Source organism: Aquila chrysaetos, chromosome 2, assembly GCF_900496995.4.
Source record: "Aquila chrysaetos chrysaetos chromosome 2, bAquChr1.4, whole genome shotgun sequence".
Taxonomy (NCBI): Eukaryota; Metazoa; Chordata; class Aves; order Accipitriformes; family Accipitridae; genus Aquila; species Aquila chrysaetos.
In genome coordinates, this window is record NC_044005.1 from 22051278 (window position 1) to 22078246 (window position 26969).

The 26969-nt window shown below is 38.3% G+C and overlaps 1 protein-coding gene across 4 annotated transcripts in view; it reads right to left on the minus strand.

Moving 5' to 3' along the window:
• Positions 1-1921: 1921 nt before the first annotated feature.
• FLRT2 (fibronectin leucine rich transmembrane protein 2) overlaps positions 1922-26969 on the minus strand; it is a 67574-nt gene continuing 42526 nt past the window's right edge. For 3 of the 4 annotated variants that reach the window (XM_030035612.2, XM_030035603.2, XM_030035627.2), the window contains exon 2: positions 1922-12861. In XM_030035612.2, the coding sequence (XP_029891472.1) occupies positions 10439-12427 (1989 nt within the window). In that variant the 5' untranslated portion in view covers positions 12428-12861 and the 3' untranslated portion in view covers positions 1922-10438. Of the gene's footprint in view, positions 12862-16900; positions 16923-26969 lie in introns of those variants that run through there. The other variant, XM_030035632.2, reaches the window with a different exon arrangement.

Genomic DNA, 26969 nt, shown 5'->3' on the forward strand with positions numbered 1-26969 from the left:
TTTTCTTGTTTTAATCTTAAATGTAAACACTTATAAATGACATTATCATGTGAGGCAACAAGCAGCAATCTGTCCTCTAAGCCAATCATGCTAGAGAAGGTTGATGTGGCGTAGAAGAAATTATGCAAATACAAAGGAAATTGTGAGATTGGTGTCTCTGGATTTTTCATAGTCTGGGTATAAACTGAATTGATATCGCCGTAGAAGATCATTACTTCATGACAAATGGTTCACTGTACTGCCAGCATTTCTGTAGCTTAGTTTTGCTGGGTAATCTTCACCACAGTTTGCAGGTATTATGGTTTTGTAGAAACTTTTTCCTTGTATTGTAACAAATAAGCAATAGTACTAACTGTTTAGTTTCAAATGTTAAGAAAACAATTAATTGGAAAGGAATAATGGAGAAAAGTAACAGACATCTAAACTGAAAGTAGGACTGTCAGATCTGACCACTAACACAATGATTACACCTGCTGTGGTTTGGAATTTCATCTGCAAGCACCTTACTAATATTTGCATTGATAAAAGGAGGGTCATAAAAAACGTGACCTTCCAAACTTGCCTTGTTACACACTCCTTCTTGAACATAGTGGTGTACCTGGAAGTCCAGAACTTAAGGAAATGGTAATTAAAGGCCCATGAAACAAAATACAACTCAGATCCTTCCCCGCTTTTATAGGCATGGGTTGTGCCTCCATGTTACAGACCTCCAAGAGGATACACCTCAGTGAAGGTACCTTTAGTAGGGTCCTGTACAAACCGAAGTTCCTATATAATGCTGCAGAGCACCTGTAATTTGCTGTATCCCTCATAAAATGATCCAGCTCTGCATCTGCCAACTTCTGTATTCAGCAAAGAGAAATGCCATGACTTCAGTTATTTTCCCTGTGTTCTGGACACCTTGCTTTTTGAGGGAGATCTCTGTGAAGTAGCTGTCTTCCTGATCACCACAGAAGGGAATCTGATGTACCTGAGTGAGGAAGAAGAAACATTTGTCCCCTCCTCTTTGTGCAGCTACTAGTAATAATCTGTAAAACTGAACCTATAAACACAAAGTTCCTATAACCACAAAGCTGAGTTTATCCAGTCTTCCTAGCTCAACTTCCTAGCATGACTACTGTAACTAAAAGTTGAAAAATAATGAATTCAACTTAAAATTGATAGCAAAATTCTTTAAGATCATTTCTTTCCTAACTCAGCATTCTTAAATTTTCTTTTCTGCTAAAAGGAAGACACAGTCTTACCATTACTATAATTGTAGCAGAAAATAATTTAAATTCGCTCTACTTTAAATTTTCTCCATTTTCCACCTGTACATAATGTTAAATAATAAAAAGGAAAGCCAAAAACCAAAGCAAAAAGGTATAAATCAGTGCATGGACAGACTTCCAAATGAACATCATGACCGATTAGATCTGAGAATACCATGAACCTGATGCTACTCCCTGTAATAAGGCAAAAAAAAAGGAAATATTGATTTTAAAACTATCCTACAATGCAAATGTAAGTGAAAAGCTGCCTAAACTCATTTCTTGTGAATGGAAAATAGAATATATGCTTGCTGGGGACCTTTAATATGAAAACCTTCAAAAATTTTATGAGATATTTTTAATTGCTTAAAGTACTCAACTGTATATTATTAGAATAACTATAATAATTTGGAATGTCTTCCCTTTCTCAGATTTCCATTTGTTTATTTTTCTAAGTCATATATGCTTGATAAGTCATACGTGCTTTTTGTCAGATAGGAGTAGTGTCTTGAACTGGTGAGAAAGGTTTTCTTGAAAATGACATAGAGTTAATGTGCATGCCTTGTTTCTGCAGTCCTCACTTACAAAGACATGCTAATGCCCTGCTTGAATAAATGAAATTGTTCACATTAACATATACTGCAGTAACTGACTTCACACCAACTCTTAAATTTTCTTAACATGTTTCTTTAATGGGGAAAAATCCTTAACGTTTGCATTGTAAGTCAGAGAGCAATGAATTACGTATTGGTTCCTGAACCGTGAATGCACAAACCAGTTTGTGAAGGTATATGAGGTCATGCTTACAACACTGTGACTTAAATCATTTGACTTTCAAGTCAAACCAAAGCTTGGCATTCAAGTGAGTGTGTTACAAATTTGGAAGGACTTATCTAAATAAAAATACAAAGCTATTCTAGTTTAACAGTCCTCGTCTTTTCTTTTTCTTTCTTTCTTTCTTTCTTTCTTTCTCTTTCTTTCTACCACAGCTAAAGCTTGGAGAAAGTACTATGCACTTTCTGTATATACTCATTTTATTACATTTTCTTGTTTCTATTAATTGAAAGGGATTGCAGTCATTTCTGAGAATTTAAATGCTTTGGAATATTGTACATGTGTTAGAAGTGCATCTCATCTGAAGAGTCTGAAAATTGTCAAGGATATTTAAAATTATGTCACAACTGTATAAGTATAAAGCATATGTGTGTCCTTTTTAATGTCCATAAAATGCCAGTAAAGAGTATCTCTATATTCTGTCCATCATTATTACTATATTTCATCTTCACAGAACAAAATCTGCCTTTTTTCATCACAAACAGGCAGTTCAAAGTATGAAAATTACAGCATTCCATCTTTAGACACATTGTTCCAATCCCCGTCACAAAGAATTTAATTTATCTGTGTGATCACCTGCTCAAAGTCTATAGGAGTGGAAATATTGATTTCACTCAAGAAATACACCATTTTAACAGAATCTTTTTGGCAATTGTTCTTTTCAAGAATGGTTGTGTTCAGCTTAGCACTCTGACTAGTATTTGTCACAGAGACTTCTCGCTTTTGCACAGAGCATGTTAAAGTTGTAAACACACGTGAATTTAAGTTGGATTTTCCATAATAGTTTATACACTGTCTTCATTCTTCAAGGCATTCTACACTTAGAAAAACAGGATAGTGTAATCAGCATGACTTTTGTTACTTCCTTCTGTATATGAATCCTTTCTACACAGAGGAAGGCAAATAGTAGACCCAGTGCAGAGAGTTAAGATTCTTCTTATTTCGTATGAGATGTCCTCACCAAAGTGTAACTATGCTATAAACTCTTAATGTTCATACATGCATTTTTGTAGTCACATATGTTAGTCAGGATACGGAGTTGTAAGCAGAAAATGTGTGTGTTTATGTGTAAAAGAACGTTCTTGCTATGCTCAGTGGCCTGTTTGTGGCTTTAAATGTCCATATCTTGTGCGGCTTTACATTAGACAATGTTTCTCAGTACATATTTCTCTCTCCCCTCATTTTCTGGAAAGTCTATTTCACTGCTCTTCTAGCTTTTCAAAAGAGATACGTAGGCCTATTGCCTTACTCATTGATGTGTTTCATTTGGGGGTACATAGTGTGACTTATTATACCTTGTGTCATACTGGATGTTTTTAATAATTCTTCCGACATATATATTATTCCTGTAAATATTCTGATTTATAGTTGAAATCAGTGGGGTCAGGATTTTACCATAAGAATGTACTAATTTGTTTTAGGAATGTAAATTATTGTTAAAAATTCACCAAATCCCTACCTGTGTAATAGAAGTGTTTTAGTGATTTTTAGTTTGAGCCTTCACTGACAGTGGCACTTGAAGTAGAGTGAAAACATTTGTTTCATACTTTAATGAAACATAGTTTCTCCATGTGGCACCATAACACTTCTCAGACAGAAGAACTCTTTTTAAAGTGAAATATTGAAAAATGTTGACTGGACAATAATGAAAAAGACTCCTCCATGTGCTTGCTTTGGGAGTTCCTTGTAGCTAAACCCTCTATACACAACACCAAGAATTTATACACACATGCACTTGTGTGTGAACAGCTCCAGATAACTGAGCTTAGAACTGTAAAAAGTAAATATAAAGACTGATCTCTAGTAAGATAAATAATTTTGGGTTATTAAAAGATTATCTGATAAAGTAGTCAGTGTTTGACAACTTTTTTTTTGAGAGAAAACAAAATTATCGATTGAAAATGATGATGCCATTATTTTTGCCAGAAATACATAAATGATTGCAAGCGTTTATCATTTACTTTACCTCTGTTGTCCACCTTCCTATGGTAAGGCAAGAAGGTTTCGTTACCAGAACCTAATCTGGTCTAATCTGGCTCAGAAGAAATGTCAAGTTCAGGAAAGCATATTAAGAGGGGGGCCTAGATGTGGATGTATTGCACAAGCAGCTCTCAGCAGCTTTACTTGATAAACAGGGTTAAGACAGAGAATAAGGTAATTTATAGAAGAATTGTGACACTTAGCAATATTACATTTCTAAGCTTTGAAGTGACAGAGCTTGTAACATTCAATATTTCAGGTTCTGACAAAGCCAAAAATTAGTTCTTGTATATGTAACTAGAAGTGTCCTGGTTTCGGCTAGGATAGTGTTAATTTTCCTTCTAGTAGCTGGTATAGTGTTGTGGTTTGGATTCTGTATGAGAAGAATGTGGATAACAGACTGATGTTTTCAGTTGTTGCTAAGTAGTGTTTAGACTAAGTCAAGGATTTTTCAGCTTCTCATGCCCAGCCAGCAAGAAGGCTGGAGGGGCACAAGAAGTTGGGAGGGGACACAGCCAGGGCAGCTGACCCAAACTGGCCAAAGGGGTGTTCCATACCATGTGACATCATGCCCAGTATATAAACTGGGGGGAGTTGGCTGGGGGGGTGCAGGTCGCTGCTCAGGAATTAACTGGGCATCGGCCAGTGAGTGGTGAGCAATTGCATTGTACATCACTTGTTTTGTATATTCCAATTCTTTAATTACTATTATTGTCATTATTATTGTTGTTATTATTATTATTTTCTTCTTTTCTGTCCTATTAAACTGTCTTTATCTCAACGCACTAGTTTTACTTTTTTTTCCTGATTCTCTCCCCCATGCCACTGGGTGGGGGGAAGTGAGCAAGTGGCTGTGTGGTGCTTAATTGCTGGCTGGGGTTAAACTGCAACAAAGGGTAATTTTCATTTCTAAGTAGCTAAAGCATGTCTTTATATATAATGTATATATTACCATGTATGTTAGGTATAAGATATACAAAAATTTATTAAGGCCTATGTCTGAATGTTGTGCATTCTGAAAATTCAAGAACAATTTTGAAGAAAGAATTTGAAAAAAACCCCCACATTTCATTGCAAGGAAACAGATTAAATAATAGATAATAATAGGTAAAAGGCAGGTTTAAGATTGTCAAGGATGAATGTTAAATGCATTTATCATATGACTATGCATATAATGGGTCACAGCTTCTACATACATATATATGTTATAGACATGTGTAGCTGCTTGAGTGTACCTATTAATTGCAAACGCTGGAATACAACCGATTCTTGTTTTACAGTGCTTTCCTATATGCATATCAGAATGAGATAATCTTATAAAGGTAAGACTAAATCTGAGAAATTGAAGTAACAGTAAAATATTTCTCTTTTAGAATCTGAAGAGAAGGTGGACATACAATAGAACATTTGAAAATATTTCCAGGAATGAAAGTACAAAAGACTGATATTTTTGTTTTTCTGTTTTTCCTTTCAGATATTCACATCCTTATTTTAATTAACTTGCTCATATAAATACAGCAGGATTGTTGTATTTTTTTAAATAACTCTTTACTGAATATGTCAACAAGATAATATATAGTGTATAGTGAGGTTTTGAAGTTAACAATGCGTGCAACATGGCAGATTGCAGAAAACAGATAATGCAGACTTCAAACCATCTATTTTTCCATGTTAAAGATAGAAAGTATACCAAACACAGAACAGAATCAAGTGTGCATGTCTCAGTTAAAATCAATTTTATGAAAGATCATCTTCAGATATTTAGGATCAAGAGAGAACAATTTGTTTAGTAGCTTATCTGTTTCTGAGAAGATCAGAATTCAGCTCTCATGAGGCACATTTCCGCAGAGCCCCAGCATAACAAAAGCTTGCCAAATCTCTTTTGTACTAGTTTTCCAGATGGACTACTAGCCAGCGTCCTTTTAAAGAGCAAGACATTCTCTGCTGTACAAAAGTTTAATGCCAAATGCTTCAATATTGCCTGTAGTATCATCTGGGATACAAAGTGCCCTGTTCACTAGAGTTCAGGGAAGGAGTGATCATCAGCTTCCTAGGATTATCTCTGTGTTTAGAAGACAGCATCAGGCAGGATCTGATGAGGCTCAGAGCCAGGAACTTTTGGTTTTGGCACTCATTTCTGTTTTGTTTTTCCACTGAGCTGGAAAGATAAGTCATGAGTAAAACCATTATTCACATGTTCTAAAGAAAAAACTTTAATATCTTCATGTTAAATTTAAGGTGAAGAAGTACTATAAATGGAGAATTCAATGGGAATTAACCACTTCACTGTCAAAAGCTGAGACTGAACTTTCACTTCAATGTCATTAATAAAGTGCCTTATGTAGACCTTAAAACCATAACAACAATACGATATGCATAAATTTCTTTTGCTTGCAAAATTAAAATCAATACATTTCTCAGAGGGAGAAATTTTCTCTCATGAAAAGAGAAAATAATTGAGAGAAAAATATAGTTGAACTACTCTAGTAACAAATAGCATATGCTACTTAATTTTTCTGTTTTACATGACATTCATGGTAGTCCTTTATTGGCTTACCGGGAAAACTGCTAATATCTTTCAGTCCAAAGTAACCCAATCCCTAAATATTCATATGAATAAATTCAATAATAATGTCTCCAATAAGAACCTGTTAACACAAAGTCCATGCATTCATCGGGTGTTTGTTTCTGCTGGCAAGCTACATGCAAGGAACACTTGTTATAGTGACAGAATCTGTGAAAACGAGGACCGGTTTGTAAATAAGTCTTCAGAAGGAACCCAAGCACTGGTCACAGCAGTGTTGTGATACTGCTTTAACATAATTTCGCTTAAAGACTTATTTTATTCCACTCATTAATCTTTTCTGTAAATTTATGTCAGCTATTAGCAGTATACAATCGAAGATGGGTGAGATTTTGTCTGTCAACAAGTCATTTGCCCCCAGGTCCGATGAAGGTGTTCAAATCAGGACCTGGAAGTGAACTTTTTGTATGAGTTGTATATGCACACATTTAGGATGTCTGCTCTATAGCCTTTAGTTAGTATCTGTGGTTTAATATTTGCACTAAGTGAAGATGACCCCATTTTTACAAAGCCCAGCGAAAAAGCTACTAATCTTAAACTTTACATCATCAAAAGACCATTGTCCATTTTACCTCCTGACTTTTTCCAAATACTTTACCTAGTGAAAATTGCCCGTTATGTACTTATCTAGATGTGACTTGAAATGAAGTCTCAGCTGTTTGTGTGACTGGCACTTTGAAAAGTCCCAAACTCTGTTGTAGGTTGAAATACATTAACTCTTTTGCAGCTGAACAGCAAATAGAATTAGGAGAAACTTTCTTCAAATGAAACATATGACCTTTCAGTTGACTACAACTGTGAATTTTTTTAGATAATACTCCCAGCTTTATCCACACATTTTGGTGTAACTGGCTTGCTACTTTTTTTCAGAAGAGTATTTATAGAAAAGAAACTTTGTCAGTATCCCATACCAATATATATATTCTTCTTCATATTGAAAAGAAGCATAAACTATGCTATCTTTAATATAATTTTGATTTTTGATCTAGGTGAGTGATAGTTCACAGATAGATATATATACATTTCATCATCCGAGATCAAAACAAACAGTTTGTGAATGCCTTGTGTTTTCACCCTATTAGGACAGTAACCACATCTGTTGTCATCAGTTTGGGCTTGTGGATCATTCACCTGCAGTACGGCTGAACTCCCTGAATAAGTCATTTGCTACAAATAAGGCGCCTAGCTCCTCTTGAAACTATGGTATCCTGAGGCCTAGAACAGAAGATGTTCATCAAGGAGGACAAAGATACCTCCAGCATCAGTCATTAAAGTATGAAATTCTAGTAAGTGCGTACTTTCAAAGGATGCCTTTTGAAATCAAACGTACAGCTAGTTATTTCAGTGAAATTAAATACTACATTGACACCCAATGGGAATCTCTGGCTCTACTTAATTTCAAACAAACTCCAGCATGCAATGGAAGCGTGCAGAAGCACAACTATTTGCTGCTTGTCTTGTGGGCTTTGGCACCTAAAACATATTAAACAAACAGAACAAAAGTATCAACCTTCTCATCATAATCTTCAGTAAATAGATCACAGAAAAAAACACTTTGCATAGACGTTTCTACCTAGTATTACACCATTTGAAATCATACGGCAGCCTTTTATTCAGCAAAATTTCAGTGACTTTACTATTACAGTAGCCACACAGGTTGCCTAAAATACCTGTTATAGCTGGAGAAAATAGCAAATATACAGAATATAGGGTGGAATTTCAAAATGTGATTATAAAAGATGTTGGGGGGAGGATGCAGTTCCTTATACAATGATTGTACTTTGCCATCAATCATAACCGGATTGATTTTGCCATTGCAGAAAATGAGTGTTATCACGTGATTTGAACTTCAGAAACTGCACAATCATAGACTGCTGGGTTTCAAGAATTACTTGAGTGAAATAAGCAAAGGAAAGGATTAAAACCCTCTCTCCCAACATAAGCAGCCTCAGAAAGTGAAAAGTCTAAGCATTCCACAGTGAAAGTGCTTCAGCCTTTACTTCCAATCCACTTCTAACAACTTCTCCTTGTCCCTAGTGGGTCACTGTAAAAAGTTTTCTCTTTGGTTCCCTACTCCCTCAGGAAAGTTTTGTCTCTCTCTTTTTTTTCTCTTTGTTGTGAACTTTTGCTTGTCCTCAAGCTCAGGAGAAAGTGAGCCACATTAAAAAACAAACAAATGGAAAGAAAGGAACAATTAGATTCCAACACTGAACTGGCAAGAAATCCAGAGCTCTTGGCAGTCACAGAGTCAATGGAGTGGCTGGAACATTGTATAATTTTGAGACCAGCATCATGGTTTTAATACAACCATGATGTTTCGCATAGTGCCTGTAAAGCTCAAGGACTCAGAAGGTATTCCAGCTAAAGAATTTGAGGGAATAAAAAAGCAAATTCTAAGCCCACCTACTGCTTATAAAGCACAGATCATTGTGGAAAACTTCCAAAAGCTTAAGATAAAAGAAGAGTAATTCAGAGGGACAGTGTGTACTTGTGTTCTCAAAATTCCTCAGTTAATCAAACGCTTAGTTAATGTCTGTCTCTGTATACTTGAATGGGGGGGGGGGGGGGGGGGGGGGGGGGGGGGAACCTACCAGGATTAATACATGATTTTCCCTGCTGAACATATTTCAGTTCATAATAGGCCTGAAGGCCTTTCCAATAATAAATAAATTTTTAAAAGATCTTTCTTATTTGTTTTCTCCGTTTGTCTTTTTTTTCCTACTTCTCCATACTGAACATAACTCAGACCCCTAAATCAAATAGGGCTTGAACCATAGAAGTCAATAGCAATCTTTCCATTGGCATCATATTTTGCATCATGTTTTCAGCAATTTACACTTTTAGATTCCAAATTCTACATGAATACTGCAGAGCTGGGAGCACTCAGAATTTCCCTCATTCAGGCTTTACCTGAACATGCTGTGTCAACAAATGCTGCTCTATTAAAGAGAGGTGCAACTTAATGACAGATATCTGTTACATACTGATAACCTTCATCACCCACTGAGCAGGGTCAGAGAATGCCTAAAGCTTCTTAATCATAATGAAAAGCAGGAACAGTTTCTATCATAAAAGTATACAGTATTGGGGGACATTTTCAGAGTAGCTTTTGCAAATAGGAATCAAGGTCACTTTGAGTTTGACACTGAGCTCTGTCTACCTTTCCTATTCCAAGTATATTGGGAGAAAACTAATCAAACAAGAAAGTAGCCTTTTTGGTAGCACTCAGAACTCCAGCTTTCGGTTGGAGGTAGGAAATGCAGAACTGACAAAGGGGAATGGAAGTATTTCCAATTGTTTGAAGCTCAACAACTGCTGCCGGGTTCAAGTCAGAAGGGTTGTACCCATTTTATCTGAATTGCTTTTGTCCATTCCTAAGTGACCCTGTTTTAATATGCACTTATTTTCCGGTACTACAGGACACCTAGAAACTTAACATCCCTCAGACAGCTTCGACAGCAAAGTGGTTAATGTTTGAAGAATGAGTTATTCTTTCCTTTGCCATGACATTGGGTTCTTATTGTACAACCCTGTACAGTACTTAGCAATATTTTTTAAAGATTTAAAAAGCAAAGAGTTACAAAACCATTTGCAATTAACTTGAAATAGAAAAGATAGCACTTTTTTTAAATCCCATTATATAGTACACCGTATAAATTACAGAGTATTCAAATGCATAAATGCATCTGTGTAACATTTATCAAATGTAATTTTTTCATTGTTGTTGGGGGGGGGTATTTTTTCCAGAGTTTTTTCTCTTTGTCTTAGACGCCCCCATCTCCCCTCACTATCACGTATGACAGTGCTCCAGGTCTGAGACATTGCTGTTGCAGTATCGCATGTTGTTGGGGATGTGGCAGTCTGTGTAGTTAATGCCCCCGTTTGGGGTATAAATGGGCTGCAGTCTGAAATCTCCTTTAAGGAGCTGATCATTATTTAAGGAGACAATCTGGAAGCTGGTTTCCGTCATCTCCAGGATGGAGTTGTCCTTCTTGGTCCCTGCCTCGCAGTAGTCATCTTTCCGACGGCCCCGGTTATATTTCCACTTCTGGGAGGTGTAACGCCCTTTTTTGTGCATGTGCCAGCAAAAAATGCTGAGCAGGACCACAAGGACAAATATCACTGCACCTCCAATCAACCCTGCCAACAGAAATGGGGAGCCCAGGTTCTGAGAAGTCGTCTGCTCATGGCTGGAGGGGATGTTGCTGCCATTGCTCAAAAAGGAAGCCTTGGTTGTGGCTTCTGAACAGACAGTGTCTTCTCCAGTTCGGTAATTGTTGTAAGTATCCAGTGGAACCAAACAAATCCGATAGGTGGATTTGGGCTCCAGATTTACCAAGCTTAAGTGTTGCTTCTCACCACTAACTATTCGTTCCTGAACAATTCCTCCTACCAGACTATGGCCCATTTTAACCCACGTGAGTTTATATGCCATCACGGTAAAAAGAGACATCCAGTTAACTTGGATGCATGTGTCATTCACAAAATGGATGGAGAGTTGAATCCGTTCGGTTATAGGAGGTGTCACCCTTTCTCTGTCCTCCCTGTCAGGCACAGTGGGGAGTGTGGCTATGGTGGGAGTGAGAGGATTATATTTGCTACTTGGGGGAGGAACTGATGAGGTGGGAACTAATGTAGTTGGCATGGCTGTAGCTGGGACTGGGGTGATGATAAGTGGCAGACCAGGGGTGGTGGTGGGGCATGACAACATATTCATATTGAGCTCCCTGACTGCCATACCTCGGACCTGCTCTGGTCCCTGGCACATAAAACCCCGTACATTGATGGAAGCGGGAATAAATTTGAGCCATTCAGTGACCCACTTAATACTGCAGTCACACAACCAGGGATTATTCCTTACAGTGAGTTGCCTCAGGTTGTGGAGATTATCAAATACCCCCTTTACCAACATCCGAAGCTGATTGTTGGAAATATCAAGACGCTCCAGCTTGTGGAGGTTTGAAAAGGCTGTAAGTGGTATATGGGTTATCTGGTTGTCCTGCAAGTAGAGCCTTAGCAGATGTGTACCTGGAAGATCAGGAGGAGGGTAGGTCAGTGAATTCCGAACTATTGAGAATTCCTTGAGCTTGGAGAGGTGGCTGAAGGTGCCTTCAGCTATGCCTTTATTAGTAAGGAGATTGCCATCCACAATCAGACGCTCCAGACTTGTAAGATTCTGGAAGGCCAGGTCTGAAATGACAGCAATTCGGTTTTCGTCTACTCGAAGTTCTTGTAAGTCCACTGGAAGGCCTACTGGTACGCTGCTTAAGTGATTCTTGGACAAGAACAGAAGCTTGAGGCTGATGGCTTCCCGGAACGCCCCATCCTCAACACCAACAGTGGAGATGGAGTTGTCATCCAGGTGCAGCTCTTCCAGCTTCAAAAGCTGAGCAAGGGCAGCCCGAGAAATGGTTTGAATGTTATTTTCCTGCAGGTGGAGAACCCTGACATTCTTGGGCAGGTTCATGGGGAATTCATCCAATTGGTTACCATACAGGTAGACTGTGTGCACAGACTGGACATTGTGCAACTCTGCAGGAAATCCAGCATTGTTAATTTGGTTATTATGGAGGTAGAGGACGGTTACACCCTCTGGTATCCCAAGAGGCACTGAGGTCAAGCTTCGCTCATTACAGTAGACAAAGTTTCGGTCACAGCGGCACACTTTTGGGCAGGCCAAAGTTTTGGAGACCTGCATGTAGAGCCCCAGGGAGAAGATAAGCCATGATTTCATGAGAACAGCCCAATCTGTGGGCCACATTCTAGTCCACGAACCCATTTCTAATTTAAAGAAATAAAGTACCAAAGTGTTAAAGAACTGATAACAATAATAAAGCACAGGTAGCAAAATCTCAGGTCATTAAAATTGGCTTCTATTTATGTCCAGTGTTCAGGCCAGAGTTAAAGTCCTGGAGGCTAAGTATAAAATAATCCTCTTGTAATTGGCCTACCTCCTACTTTTGATGAGAAAGCCACAGTCTTATTAGCCAGGGTTACAAAGTTTGTTGCCTTCCTCCATGTGTGCTGAAAGAAACAATAGCTGTGTCTTTGCAGGTGAGCAACAGGTTAATTTAAAGCTACCAAAAGTCGTCTGTGTATGAGTTTCTTGGAGGGATAATATTTCCTTTCACTGAAGTCTGTTGGTGTTTGTTACACTCAGCTTTCTGAAGTCAGCAAAGTCCTCATATCAGCTATCTGCCAGATCTGGCCTGCCTGTAAAAGAAAAGAGAAAAGAAAAAGCTGAATAGCATGAAATGTTGAATAGGGAAGATCAAGCCCATTGGAAGACTATTCTAAGGCTGTGCTCTTTATGGCTTTCTGGAAAAAAAGGCATTAATATTAAACATTAGCTTAATATTACTGTTAAATAGTCTTGAAACAGATGTGATGCAAAGTCATTGCAGTGATTGAAGGACTTTCAGTGACTTCAGTGAAAGCTAGATCTGTCACTCGTTTTTGCATATTATACCTCCAGTCTTTGTCCTCTCACAGTCTGTTTCAAATCCTAAAACTAAAACATTTTAGAAACCTAAAACTAAACCATTTAACTGGAAATTTTTGCTCAGGTATTTTTTTTTTCGTTTGCAGAACCACTGACTTCAATAAATGCTATTCACTGATGCCTGACAGAGTAGACTCTGGGCCGTATTATTTAATCACACTCTATGTTTTTTTTCATTTCCTACCAGACTCTGGAATGTTCTGCTACTATTTCTGTAATGCCATTATGTATATTCTCCAACTTAATGCACACTGCCAGATTAGTGCACCTCACTACAGTGAATTAATTAGCTACTTACGAGAAGAGTCTTTTAAATAAGTATGGTAATCCACAAATACAAGATACCCTGCTGTAAGGCATGCATTTGCTAAAACTATCATCTTGATATTGTTTCTGATGTGAACTGTGCTGTCAACAGACTTCAGAAATAGCTTTCCACTAAATGAAACAGGCTCACATCTGCTAAGTTATTGTTTTAGGATATCAGCTCAAACTACAGCAGTTTTGCAGGAAAGCACTTTCTTTGAAACCATAAAGGTTGGATACTTCTTTTAATTCTGCTACACAGTTGTCTGTGAATGGCTACATAAACAAATTTGTTAGCTTTAGTATAGATGAGTTCTTTAATGTATATTTTGAGATTTTAAGTGTACTTTTAAACTTTTACATTCCCAGCTACTATTTATTATTCAGATCTATAGCTAAACAATTCAACTCCCTAAAGCATGCAAAAAAAGATACTGTACTGTATGAAGTTGTCTTGTCTTGTTATGTGTTGTTTCCAATGACTGAAAAAAAATTCTGCATTTTACATACTTGAACATAATGAAGGATATAAACCTTGGCAAGTACCAAGCATGTGTAGATCTCAGGGTCTTGAATTGCAGTTACATAAGCATAGTATTTTTCCAGATTTTGTTTACCCAGATCAAAACTCATTGGCTGGTATTTCAGGAAAATAGAATTTCAGTGAACAGAAATCATGTTTAAAAATCTTTTTTCCTTTATTTAAGCAGTTTAAACACCATCCAGGTAATTCAGAAGCACGTGAAAGCTTGATCTTCTGCTACAGCTGTGCAGTTTATAACATGTCCCAAATGCTGCTTTTGGGAACTCCATAGACTGACAGTGTAGAAAGTCTCTTTAGGAGTCAAACTGTTATAACCCTGCAACTTTGCACTTGTAGATTACTATATTCATTTGTAGCATCATCAGGTAACAGCCTCAAGGCTAGAACAGTTGCAGATAAAAAGTGAGACCCTGAAGAGTCCTGTAGCTTATCATTATGAATTCAAATGGTAAATGTACATGTAATGCAGCCTACACTGTGTGTTGTCCTTTTCTAGAAACAGTAAGATTAGCTATCCCACTGTTCAAGGTTTTCTGTCTCACAGGCATATTTCAGTTGAGTGGTTTCTTTTCAATTATGTAAGATGACGTGATACTGTAGAGAAACCCTAACAGGATTACATTCTAACATGAGCCTAAGTGTGACAGTTTTTCTGCCTCTAATATGGTCTGGCTCCCATCTAGATCATACTGCTCTGATCCATCATGACACTGTCTTTTTAAAATAAGAAAGGACATGCAGAGCCTCCTCTGGGATGCTTGGGACCACACAGAGTAATAATAGTGGTTCTCACTCCCCTTCCATCATGAGAGAGAGACAGTCTGTACCTCCTAACAGGGCCAATACCCTGCACTGAGCTCTCTTTCAATAGTAAGTCCGATTGCTGATTAGGTTTTATTTGACTCCCGGGTGTGATAGAAAGCCCAGCTGAGGAGATGCAGCCACAGGCAGCTGCAGCTCCTGGTTTGCTGGGAATCTCCTAAGGAGGGAATGTCATATTAAAACTGATTTATGCATTCACCTCATTCTAGGACTCTGCCCAGAGTATCTCTCGCCTAGGTAAATGTGGCGCCTGAATAAAAGATTTCAGTAATGATTCTAGCAAATTGGGTCAAACACACAGCACTTCTCATTAGATATTACACGTAAAAGAGCTTTGACTGGACAGTCACTTAAGCATATCAGCAGGTAGGAAGCTGGCACTCTAGAGTTTATCTCCTTTTTATTGTTACATGAATTTTGCCCTTAGAAATCTGTTAAAACTTTCCTTCAGTTTTCTCCCCTTATGATGGTGAGAAAGGGACTCCTTTTATTAAAGCCAGTATCCTAATCTCTAGCTATAAGTCCTTAATAAACTGATAGTATAAAACTCAGTACAGAAAATATGCATTGGTAACTACTGTTGATTGTATTAAGCTAGAGCACAAGGATATATCTAATTAGATATTTATGACTTCAGGGTTGACTGTGGTGTGACAGAGGGAAGGACTGAGGAAGCAAGGATGCAACTGAATGTGCTTAAATAATTTTTGGGGGAAAAGCTTTACCTCAGTAGTCTTTTACAACTGTTTCATAACAACTCATGGTAGTGGTCAGAGTTGCAGTATTTTTCAGCAAATCTCAGGGATCCTAATGCAAAAGTCAGTTGTGTCCCTGTGTTAGAAATCTCTACCCAAAAAGACATTAAAAAGATTGAAGAGTTGAACAACCTGCTTGATTTAAAAAAGAAATTCTGAGAAGGAAAAGCATCTTCTGCAAATTCCAGAAGGCTGGAAAAGCTGAAACAGTTTGTTCTTTAGCAAATTGCCAAAACTGAAGGCAGATAGAGTAATTGAGATTTCTCCCCACCCCTGCCATGTTGGCTTCCTAAAGCAAGATCTCTGTTTTCAATATTCGTACAAGAACTGAACTGAGTCTCTCTGCGAATGAACTGATCATTTGCAGAAGTAGAATTTTGGAAGTGGGGGAATTAAGGGCACTCCTTAGCTTTCATGATTGTAAAACTTGGGAATTGACTCATAAACTATAGATAGCAGTGACTTTGCCTATTGTGAAGCTGGAAAGTTCTAAGAACCAGTCTAGGAAGAGAGGATGAGGGTAAGGGAATCTGTTGCAATTAACTTAAAATTAAAAAAATCAACAAGCAAATGCCTCAATAATAACACATCTGCCCATCACCACCTTGCCCTGTACACTTGATTTCTATTATTTCTCACTAAATCCTCCTTGGAGCACAAGCCACGTCTTCCAAGTGTCTAGGACATTTCCTGTCTTACTGCAGCCAGGATATTAAATCCCATTAGGATTTAAGGAATGGTATAATAAAGTTGAGAAAAGCATATTGAAATACATGAGAACATATGCACATATTTTAGGTGGCCATGTCCAAAAATTTGGCTTAGTGGCCTGAGTTCCTGACATCAATGGAAATGTTCCCTTTCATATCTAAAGAGGAGGTTTTGATCAACATTTTTATCTCACTGTCTTTTTTCAAACCTGCCTTATTTAAATTCCTTTTTGGCATGACTAATGCTAGCTGGAGAAGAACAATTCTGGCTTTGTGTGCTGGATAAAAATTTCAAATTTGCTTTTGTTCAACATTGGAACTGAACAGCTCCTTTAAAATATTTTGAGGGTATTTAAAGGCTGAAACATCTGCCTGTAAGTTGGGAAGCTGAAGTTCTTATTAGTCTCCCCTTCAGTGGACAGAATCATGCACACAGCTTAAAGCTTTAGTCACCCTGCTGTCCATAGCCATGAAATAATTCAGCTTCAGTAAACAAATATGTTTCAATAATTAATATATTACTGAAAATGCTACTCAATCATAAATTTGTGGTATCTAGGGAAAAAAACAACTAACACCACACTAGCAGCTTGCTTATAGAACTCTTTCCTACCTCACTGACCAGTATTGCCTCAGTGTCTGTGTCTATGGTGTCTGAAGAAGCTCCAAAGCTGCCCTCAGAGCCATCCTCCCCACCTTTCATGCTGCAGTCTTCCAAACATGCAGTCCCAGGTGTAGCAGTCAAGGTCCCTGTGGCTGCCTGAGAACTTATTAATGCTCAGGGGAGATAACAGAGAATGAAGGGAGGAGATGACAGCATATGGAGCACAGCCCGCATATGAACACTTGCAGCATGTTATAAGCACAGGAGTTTTGTTGTGCTCCTGAAGCCAGGTTGTCTGTCTTCATTAGTCTTCCCATGTTTTATATAAAGGCTATTAATTTTTTAAAGGGAATAAAATTAACAACACTTGGCTATTCTTTCCTTCAAGTAATCCTGAAAATAATCAAAAATAGGTCCTAGGAATTCAAGTTTTTTTCTGATATTCTAACCACTCAGCACCACTTTTCCTAGCAGTTCATCCATTTATTTGAACCTGAGTGCCATGCAACATAAACTGAAAGGCAGGCAAAACCAAAACCAAATGGTCATATCTACTCTTTCCACTACTACCAGTCAGTGACTCTCATTTAGCACAAAACCACTTGGCATAAATTTTCTTGGCTTTACTGCAGACCAAGGTCATAATCAAGTCATAATCTTACTCTACATGATTATAATATAGAATAAGTACAAGGCTATTATATCTGGAATTGAATGACAACCAGAAAACAAATCTAATTCCATCCCTCTGAAACCTAGTACAGAGTTCCTAGTGCTTGAGAAAAATGCCCCTCTATTTCTATCATCTAGTAACAAAAATAATTATGGAATAATACCTGACAAATCCATTTTTTTCCATATAAGTAGAGTTCACATCTACACATGAATTATCATCCTGCTTTTAACAGATTAGGAGCCTTAGGTGATGGTTTACTGTATATGTTTCTCTATGAGTTACTTGGGTTTGAACTTTGTGTTCAAAATTTAATATGAGGGTATAATTTCTGCATCAAAGACACAGAGAAAATGACCCAAAGGAACCAAAATGCTTTTACAGGAAGCCTTTTGTGTGCTTGCTGCGGTGGCTGCTTCATAGTTATGGGCGTGTATTATGTAAGAAGAAGAGGTAAGGGGGCAGAAAAAGAGGTGAAGAGGAAGAGAAGAAACCATCCTTGGTGCCCTCTTCTAAAGTGAATATTGATGTCAGGATAATGATCAGTAATTAATACTGGAAGGAAACCTTAAAGTGTCTCTGTGCACTGTTACAGACACTCTGAAGGCTATGTGGACAGATTTTGGCAGAGAAAGACATTATTGCCTTTGCAATACTTTTAGCAAAATGATTCAGCAAATGTACACAAATGAGCTCTTCCCTCTTGTTCTTTTCTGCTCTGATCAGGATGTTTCTGGTTTTGCCTCTCAATTTGCACTTATAATTATTCTCAAAAGCTCAGATCAGGCAGCCTGCTGGAGGCAAGTGAAATGGATTTGGATCTGCCTTGGTGGAGGCAGGAGAAAGTTTAGAGAGTGGTATATCTTGCAACAATGGGCGTAAAGACGTCGTTTGCCATGCTTCTCCCCCTTGCTCTTCTCTAACCTTCCGCTCCTCCAAGCCTTTTATCTCTTTCCAGCTACATTCCTGCAAATTATCAAGCAGACACATTTCCCAGAAGGATGCAGGCTTCAGGAAATCCCTTTTTAAAAGGCATGATATTATAATCAACAAAAGCTTTGTCTTTGGAAATTTGGGTTGTGTACAGGTTCTTGTCAGTCAACAGGAACCTGACAGAGCCCAATTCCTCCAGAAGGGGGAGCTAAGACAGCAGGAAACTTTCCCCTGAATAAACAAATAAATGAATAAATGTGGGACTTGTTTTCTTCCCACTTTGTCCATCCCCACCCACATGCACACACTTCTTCCTCACAGATGTCTGGGATTGCCAGTGATTGCTGGCTGGTTTGACAGCGTCTCTCTTACATGCCTGACAAACTGAGCAGTACAGCACTTTGTTTCTGGGAAAATTAATATTTCTATATTCTAATAATCAGCATTATTCCCAACTTGAATTTTATGTGCTTCATGGTTCAAGACTGTTTTTTACTTGTGGGTTACTACAGACTGCATTATTGCATAGGTATGAGGAGGCATGCGGGGGTGGGGCGGGGGGTGGAAGAGTTAGCATGGAAAAAAAGAAAGAGAGGTTTGTGAGGGATACAGTGCAGGTACAGCAGATTTTTCTCCTTTTACATATTAGTAGGAACCAGTGACAGGTGAAAAGAGAGAAAAAAAACTACAAGACATAATCACTAGAGTGACCACTGTACTCCAGGAAGCAGGGCTGAAATAGCTACAAGAACAATGGTATTAATGCCTCAGGTGGAGCCATGAATTCCAGGCTGCCATTTATGCCACCAGGCACTGTGCTGTGCCACACATCCCACTCAGCTTCTCAGACTTGCCCGTAAGTGGGTGTTGAAGTGCCAAAGTTCATATGTGGAGAATACAGCCTACCTAGACTAACATATCTTCACTCCTGTGTTTACTTTAACATTTATTTATGACAGAAGGAAGTTATTCTCCGAACTTGATGCTGCATAACTTTATCAAGACCATATCACCTGTGATAATTAATAAAACTCTGACACGAGAAACATCTGTGTCTCCAGTCTGTGACAAAAAAATTCATCCCTGCTCCTGCACACAGGTGCCCTATAGGTCAATGCAATTTTTGTCGTAGTCAGTGTATGTCAGGGAATATGACTATTTTTAGTAACAAAAAACAGAAATGAAAGACTATAGAACATCTAATGGAAAACATCAAAGAAATAGCACATAGCTTACTGCAGGCTACATTATTGGACACTGTTGTGCTTTCCATCCAAATTTATCTTTTGGTTTGTCATACCACCCAGTCCAATCTGAACGCCTGTCTGCACAAATTAATCTTGCATAGACCTTTGCTATTGATCATTTCAGCTTCTGGCAGAACCAGGAGAGCCGGAAATGGAAAAGTGCCACTACAAACTTCTTGCCTGTGGAATCATGAATTCTAACATAGGAATCATCAAAAACTACTATTTCAGCTAATTGTAGCTGCCAGAGTAAAAGGTGATGAGGACACACATGGCAAATTAAAAAGCAAAATCTTTAATTGCCTCTGCACAAGCAGGTAGAACTCCCTCATAGAACACAAGGGAGAAGGCAACGTGCAGAACTCCAGGTTTTTAACTAATGTGAGCTTCTGAGTTGTGTAGGACTTCAAGGCAGCCCAAAGTCATGGATAGCCCAAGCATTTATTTATAAGGAAATATCCCTGCTTTCATTATAAAATTGCTGAAAATTTACTCCAGATGGTGACCATCATGATATTTTCACTCCAGTGGGAAAAGAGGAACAGATGATCACCTCCAGGACTCACATTAAATGGAGTATTGCACCTACTAGCAAAGGGCTATTGGTGTCTTTATTAACCTTCCCCCAAGGCCTAGTCTAATTTTTCACCAGTCCAATGTTGCACTCTTTAAAACTTAACAAATTTGTCAAAAAGTAAGAACGATCTATTTAGTGTGGTAGTGAATTAATTCCCTAGTCTTTCATTCACAAAGAACTGATCTCATGTCTTAGGTGAAATAGTTTTGATCAATCTCATCTAGCACTCCATAAACTCAGCAATGTACTATGTGATGAAGTAAAACTGGATTGAGAAAGTTGGCAATGGCAGATGAAAAGAATCTTACATGAGGAGCTATCTGGAGCATTTCAACAGAATGTATTTTAATTAAAATATATTATTTCACTGAAGCCAAAACCTTTCATGGAAATTTGTCAGTTTTGATTATGTTTTCAATAGGAAATGTGCCTGAGGTCCAATGCTTTCTGATCATTTATGACCAGCAGCAGAGAGACAAAAAAGGCATAAAAGAAGAGTAAAAAATTTACCTTTTTGCCCAAAAAGGTAAGTTTTGACACAATTCATTTCATGAAAGCATTCATAAAATAGTGTTTGCATTCTACATTTTAAAACCATGGAAGTTGTTGTGGAATTATCTGCCTTTAGACAGCTGCACTTAACACAGTAAAAGGAAAAGAAAGATATTCTTTGTTTGCTTTCTTGACCCTTTTCCAGAGGGCTTACAGCTTTCTGTGACAAAAACTGGACACGTCTGTCTGAGAAAAACTAATAATACTAAACTAATTTAAAATAATTCCCCTTTTGGAACACAAATGTTCTGTACTGTTTAGCATAATGCATTTTGTACTAAGAAAAAATGAAGGCAACCTGCTGCTTCTTTGCAAGCAAATTGGTCCCTACCTATAAATTATTCTACACTGTGAAGCAAACAGTTTGCTTTTATCTAGAGATATGTGGGCTGCCTGGCAAAACGTCTGTGGATAATTTGAAAAAGCTGCTTTTAGTGACCTAAGTGACTAAACATTGCTTCTGTGGAGACAACATCTTGACACATTTTAAATGTGTTGCATGATGCTACATCATTGATGAGATTCTGCATGGTGTCACATTACTTTGTGGGATATCATTCATTTAGGGTCTTAGGCAAATGAGTGTGGGCTGCCATGTTCTTATCTTCCCTATTTGTAGCATATGGCCCAGGGAGAAAATATGGCACTAGCTGACCCTCAACCTCTTAGGCACCTTGATATAAAAAAGCTGAAAGTGTCATCATACGTTCGTCTTTCCAACAAAGCCAGATGGAGATCTCTCCTTCCCCTTTTCAATATTACTTAGCATGCTGCTCCTTCACAGTACTAAGAACTACTCCATAAACACTGTTAAGGAGCTATCAAGAGAGATTAATAAAGTTGTTTACACCCTAACTGCTTCAGAGAACTTGTCATGTATGGTGTAGTCACTTATGGGACCACTGAACAAAAGATGTTCCCCAGCTAGAGAACAAATCTTGCTTATATGACACAGCCTCTGTAAAAGGCAAACAGAAAGTTATCAAACAAAATTTTTAAATCATTGACATCAGATAGCCAGTTAACAGAAAAGGGGAAAGATATTAAAATGATGGATGAAGAATGTACAGCTAAGCCTCTGAAATCCCTATTCAGCTAAATAGCTGAATTATTTATCAACCATACAATATCTCAGCATCAATAGTGCCTCACAAGGGTCTGGGGATCTGGATTTGTTATCTTTTTCCAGTGATCCAATTACACTTTTCTGTATGCACATGTTGAGAAAGTGCAATAGTCTCACTACTCCAGGAATGACACTAGAGCACTTTATACAGGAAACACCTTGTGCTCCCACATATCATCAGAATCAAAAATTTTATTTTACAGCAATATAAAACATTTAAGATGTAGCAGTAAGTATTTTATAGCAGTACAAAAACATCCAGCATATGGTGGCATTCTTTCAAAATCCACTGTTTACCTGGACACCAGTAAAACCAGTGATTGCCCTTAGAGTACAGAGAGGAAAGAAACACCAGAGGCACTGGGGAGAACAGTTTACCAAAGGTATGGGCCATTTACGGATTATTTTTTTTTTTTTTTCAGTTACTTTAGTTTGGTTTTGCCATTTATTTTTTGCTCATTTTCATTCAGGATTCCAGTAACTCTGTATGATAATAACTATTTTCAGTGAGAGGTTCCTGTTGTCCCTTTTCAGTATTGATGGCCAAGCACATGTCCTAAGAATGAACACATCTGAGGAATAAAAGGATTGAGGAAAATATGGTAGGTGGTGGGATTAAATGATTTGTTTGGTGCAATGGGGAATTGAATCCCCAAGTCTTGATTCTGACAGAGAGCAAACTTTTTTGGCACTTTGCTCTGGTTTGGTTCTCCTTTGGTAAAAGGGTACAATACTACCTTTCCCCAGCAGTCATTCAGATTTCCCATTTAATTTCAAAGTTCTTTGAGAAACGGAAGCTGCATGGGACTGCACATAACTTAACACAGGGCAGCTTCAGTTTTAGACAAGTAGAAATAAGAACAACCTAGAAATAGTAAATAGGCATTTCTAACCCAACCATTCTCAGCTGTGGAATTAAAACCACAAGAAGATCATGAGAGGTCTTAAGGTATCACAAAGTAATAAATGATGGCAGTGTCAGCCAGCAAGAGCACTGTTTCTGCAGGATGAAGGAGTACAGATTACATGTCTGAACACTGGCTGCAACAGTTTACATCAACCAAGGAACTACTAGCTGCCTTTAATTTCTGGCAGCAGCTCAGTTCCCTGGGGAAGAAAAGACAGAGCAGAAGAAGAAATGGTATTTACGTCGGCAGCTATGATTAAAGTCACTGCTCAGTCCTTCCCGCTCTACTCTTTCCTTGAAGGAGCAGAGATGCTACCAACACAGGGGGTGCACAAAGACAAAGCAGAGCCAAATGGACATCGTATTTCCAGAAGCTGGAATTTTTCTTCTGCCCCATGCTGATGGCTTCAGGATAGAATATTCTGTGTGAATAGTTTCACATGCTATACAGCATCGCAACTCTTCTGACCATGAACAGGGGAAAGACGATACAGTAATGGCAGTAAGACTGATTTTCTGCACAATGTACAGAGTGACAGGAAAGAGCCTGCCATCTATGTGTGTTTATGAAGAAGCAGCTCACAGCAGAATAAACCCCCAGTATTCTGTTCTAAAATTTCTGTCATACTGTCTCAATAACTGCTCTAAAACTTCCTTTAAAGAGCTCTTCTAAGCTTATTTCACTTAGGAAGTTCAAAGCCTTCATGATGACTGAATCCTGACAAAGATAGAAGAGAGCACAGAAAGCAATTCAGCTTTATTTTTCCACTTTTCCTCTTTGCCTTTGAGGTCTGTGTGTGGTTGCATCAGTGAGATCAAAATTGCCAGCAGGCCCACGAATGACACCTACCAGCAGCAGAGCAAAAAACATAGTCCTCTGCTATTAATGCTTCACAGTGGGTGATCTTCAGCCCTGTGCAGACAGCCAACAAGAAACTCACGCACCACTTAAACTCTCCTAATAGCTTTTAAGTGGGTCCTAAGAGGTGCAGAAGCCTGGAGTTGGCCTTCAGCCCAAAAGCAAATTCCATCTGACATGTGCCAAAGCATTTCAGGCAACAGACTCCTTATCAATATGTGTTCTTGTGCTACTTTTCAGCACAGTCGTTATTGCAAGGAATCACAGCAGTATTCTTATCAGCATTTTGTGCTTATACAAAACTAGACATCTCAAATGAGTTCAGGAAGGCAGAGAGGCAGTGCACAATAAAACCTGAGAGAGGGCCAGAGGGAGAAATATATATAAAAAAAAAGTGAGATAGAGTTTTAAGCTATTCTACAGGCAGCAAAACATGCCTGCTCAAAAATGCAATTATTGTTTTCTTCTGTTTGCAGAGCACTCTATCTATTCAGGTCACTGCATGAATCAAATAAGAAGACACTCTTTTATGTTTTCTGTGTAGACCTCTGGGTACTTTAAATGGACCTCATATGAAGATCTGCTAAGGGATTTGGGGGTTTGCTGATGCGTATTTTGCTTGGACTAAAAACTGAGGTAGGTCCCTAATACAAGTATCTTTGTAAGTATAGGAAATCTTGGATCTTGACCTATGTCTACACCAAAATTTTAGATACTGGAGACATGGGTTCTTTATTTATACTTTTGCTAATAAGGCATATATTTGTTGTAATCCACTGATATAGGCTACAAAGACAGTGTTGACTTTACAACCAATCCACGGTATTTTCAGCAATTTTACTTCTGCTAATCTGTTCTGACCTCGATACAATCCTTTGTATAGGGGGCTATGAAATAAGGCAACTAAAAAGCAAATCAGCTTTGATGGCCAGGGAAATACTCCTATTGTATACATGCATAACAGCAGGCATAGGCTTGCACTTTCCTTTTTCATTTCATATTGGATACATACATGCAAATGTGGAAGGATACCTATGGAGAAGATGAGGAAAAAACTCAAAATCCTCTGTTTTATGGATAGATGAATGGCAGCAGAGCCTGTAAGCAGCCTGGAAAAAGGATTCTGAGAATTCGAGCTGCAGGTGTTGCTCTGATTACAGAAAGGAAATTTTCTTAAAGCGCAAAGCCCTCTTTACCTCTGTCTTTGGGCTACTGCATCTGTGCTGTGTTATTCAAGACATACAGCCTAGACAACAGAAGTGGCACTCAGGATTAGAATAAATATGAAGGGGGGAGGTCACCTGAGCTTTCACACACAGACACCCCCTCCCCCCCCTTCAGTTTGGATTTGGCAGGAATTTATGAGACATTTCACTCCAGATCTATCTAGACATCTCTGACCCATTATAGTAAATAGCTGACCTTAATTCAAAAAGTAGTGTGAAATAATAAAGGACAAAAAAATGAAACACTTGCAGTTACTCCAGAGGATAACAGACTTACTGACTCCTAAGAGCTTCAATGAGCTCAGCCCACAGCAGTGGAGTTATTTACTGTGTAATATTATTTTAGAAATCCTTTCCTTGCTAGTTCAATCAAAATGAACTGCATTTCCTAATACCATACATCCTGATATTGCCACATGCTCTATCCCAACACAGGCTTAAACTAACCCACTCTGGCAGCAATTATCTTCAAGGCTTTTGAGCCTCTTGGGAGATATTGCCCTCCTCTGTTCCAGTGAAGCAGAAAACCATCTTGTATTCAAGAGAAAAAAAAAAAAAAAAAATCTGTTTCCACATTCACTGCAAATATTTTAAGCATTAACCCTCCTCCCCCAACAAAATTTACTCAAATCTTCTGTGTAAGGCTTATATGAAGGAGGAAGGCTTGCCAAAGCAATAGTGTTCATTATTATTACTAATAACCAACCACTTTTGAAGCACAGATAAGGACTGACTAAGCACTGAATGTTTAAACACATTCACTGTGGCTGTTCTGGTGCCTTTCTGAGTTCAATTCCCACAAGTCATTGAGCTACACTATAACGAAAGAAAATTTAAAGTGATTTGCATAGGTACCTGTAGCAAATTAACTGTAAATTCATAGGCACCAGTCTTCACCAGGGAAGCTCCCGACTCCCACTGCCCAACAGCAAGCACTGAATTAGGAAAATTCCTGAATGAAAATCATATTTTTAATACCAAGTGCCACTGAGATTCATTAAAGTTAGTAAGATATGTGTTTAAAACAGATAATACAGAGTACTCCTTTACACAGCAGACACTGAAGTTAAATTTGCTGCCACAGGTGTCTGTGGAGCAGACAGTTTTAGCAGGTTCAAAAAAGGATTCCATGATTTCATGGTCTTTAAACAGGTTCCCTTAAAGAGAAGAGGAAGGGATGCACCCTCTAATAAGCCTAGTTCCACCGTTTCGGGCACTGCTGGGGGTGTGCAGGGGGAAAATGGATGGCAAAAAGCAACACCAACAATTTCTTGTCTTTGTTGGGGACAAAACACTGAGCAAGATGGACCGTTGGTCTGTCTCATTTGAGAATTTCTTATGTTTTAGTGAGTCCCATTTTACAGTCAGAACTAGGGACTGAGTACAAGAGCAGAAATATAGCATGCATGGACCTTTCCATTACATGTGCAGAGTATTTGAGTCAGAAATTAAATACAGTGCCATCCTGTAATGTATCTGATGATAGCTTAAAAGTCATTGACACAGCTCAAATCCTGCATTTTGAAACTCTAGTTTTTATTATTATCACCATCATCATTATTTTCTTCCTTTCTGTCCTATTATACTGTTCTTATCTCAACCCACGAGTTTTACCTTTTTTTCCGATTCTCTCCCCCATCCCACTGGGTGGGGGGGAAGTAAGCAAGTGGCTGCATGGTGCTTAGTTGCTGGCTGGGGTTAAACCACGACAAATGGTAAAATGATGATGCCAAAATGTGCTTCCAGGGCTACAGTAAGTTCTAGTTCCCTAAATAGCAATGTTCTGCTTCAGCTTTAGAGGACTGGAAACTTTATGGAGTGAAGTGGTGACCACAGAAGGAACTGAAACATATCATCATGTTTTGGACTCTTCTCTTCAGTGACCTCTGAACCTTTCCGGTAGAGAAAAACCCAAGCCACAATATCTCTATATAGAATCGCACTGCCTTGAAGCTCGGACTGTTTTCAATCTAGGGTT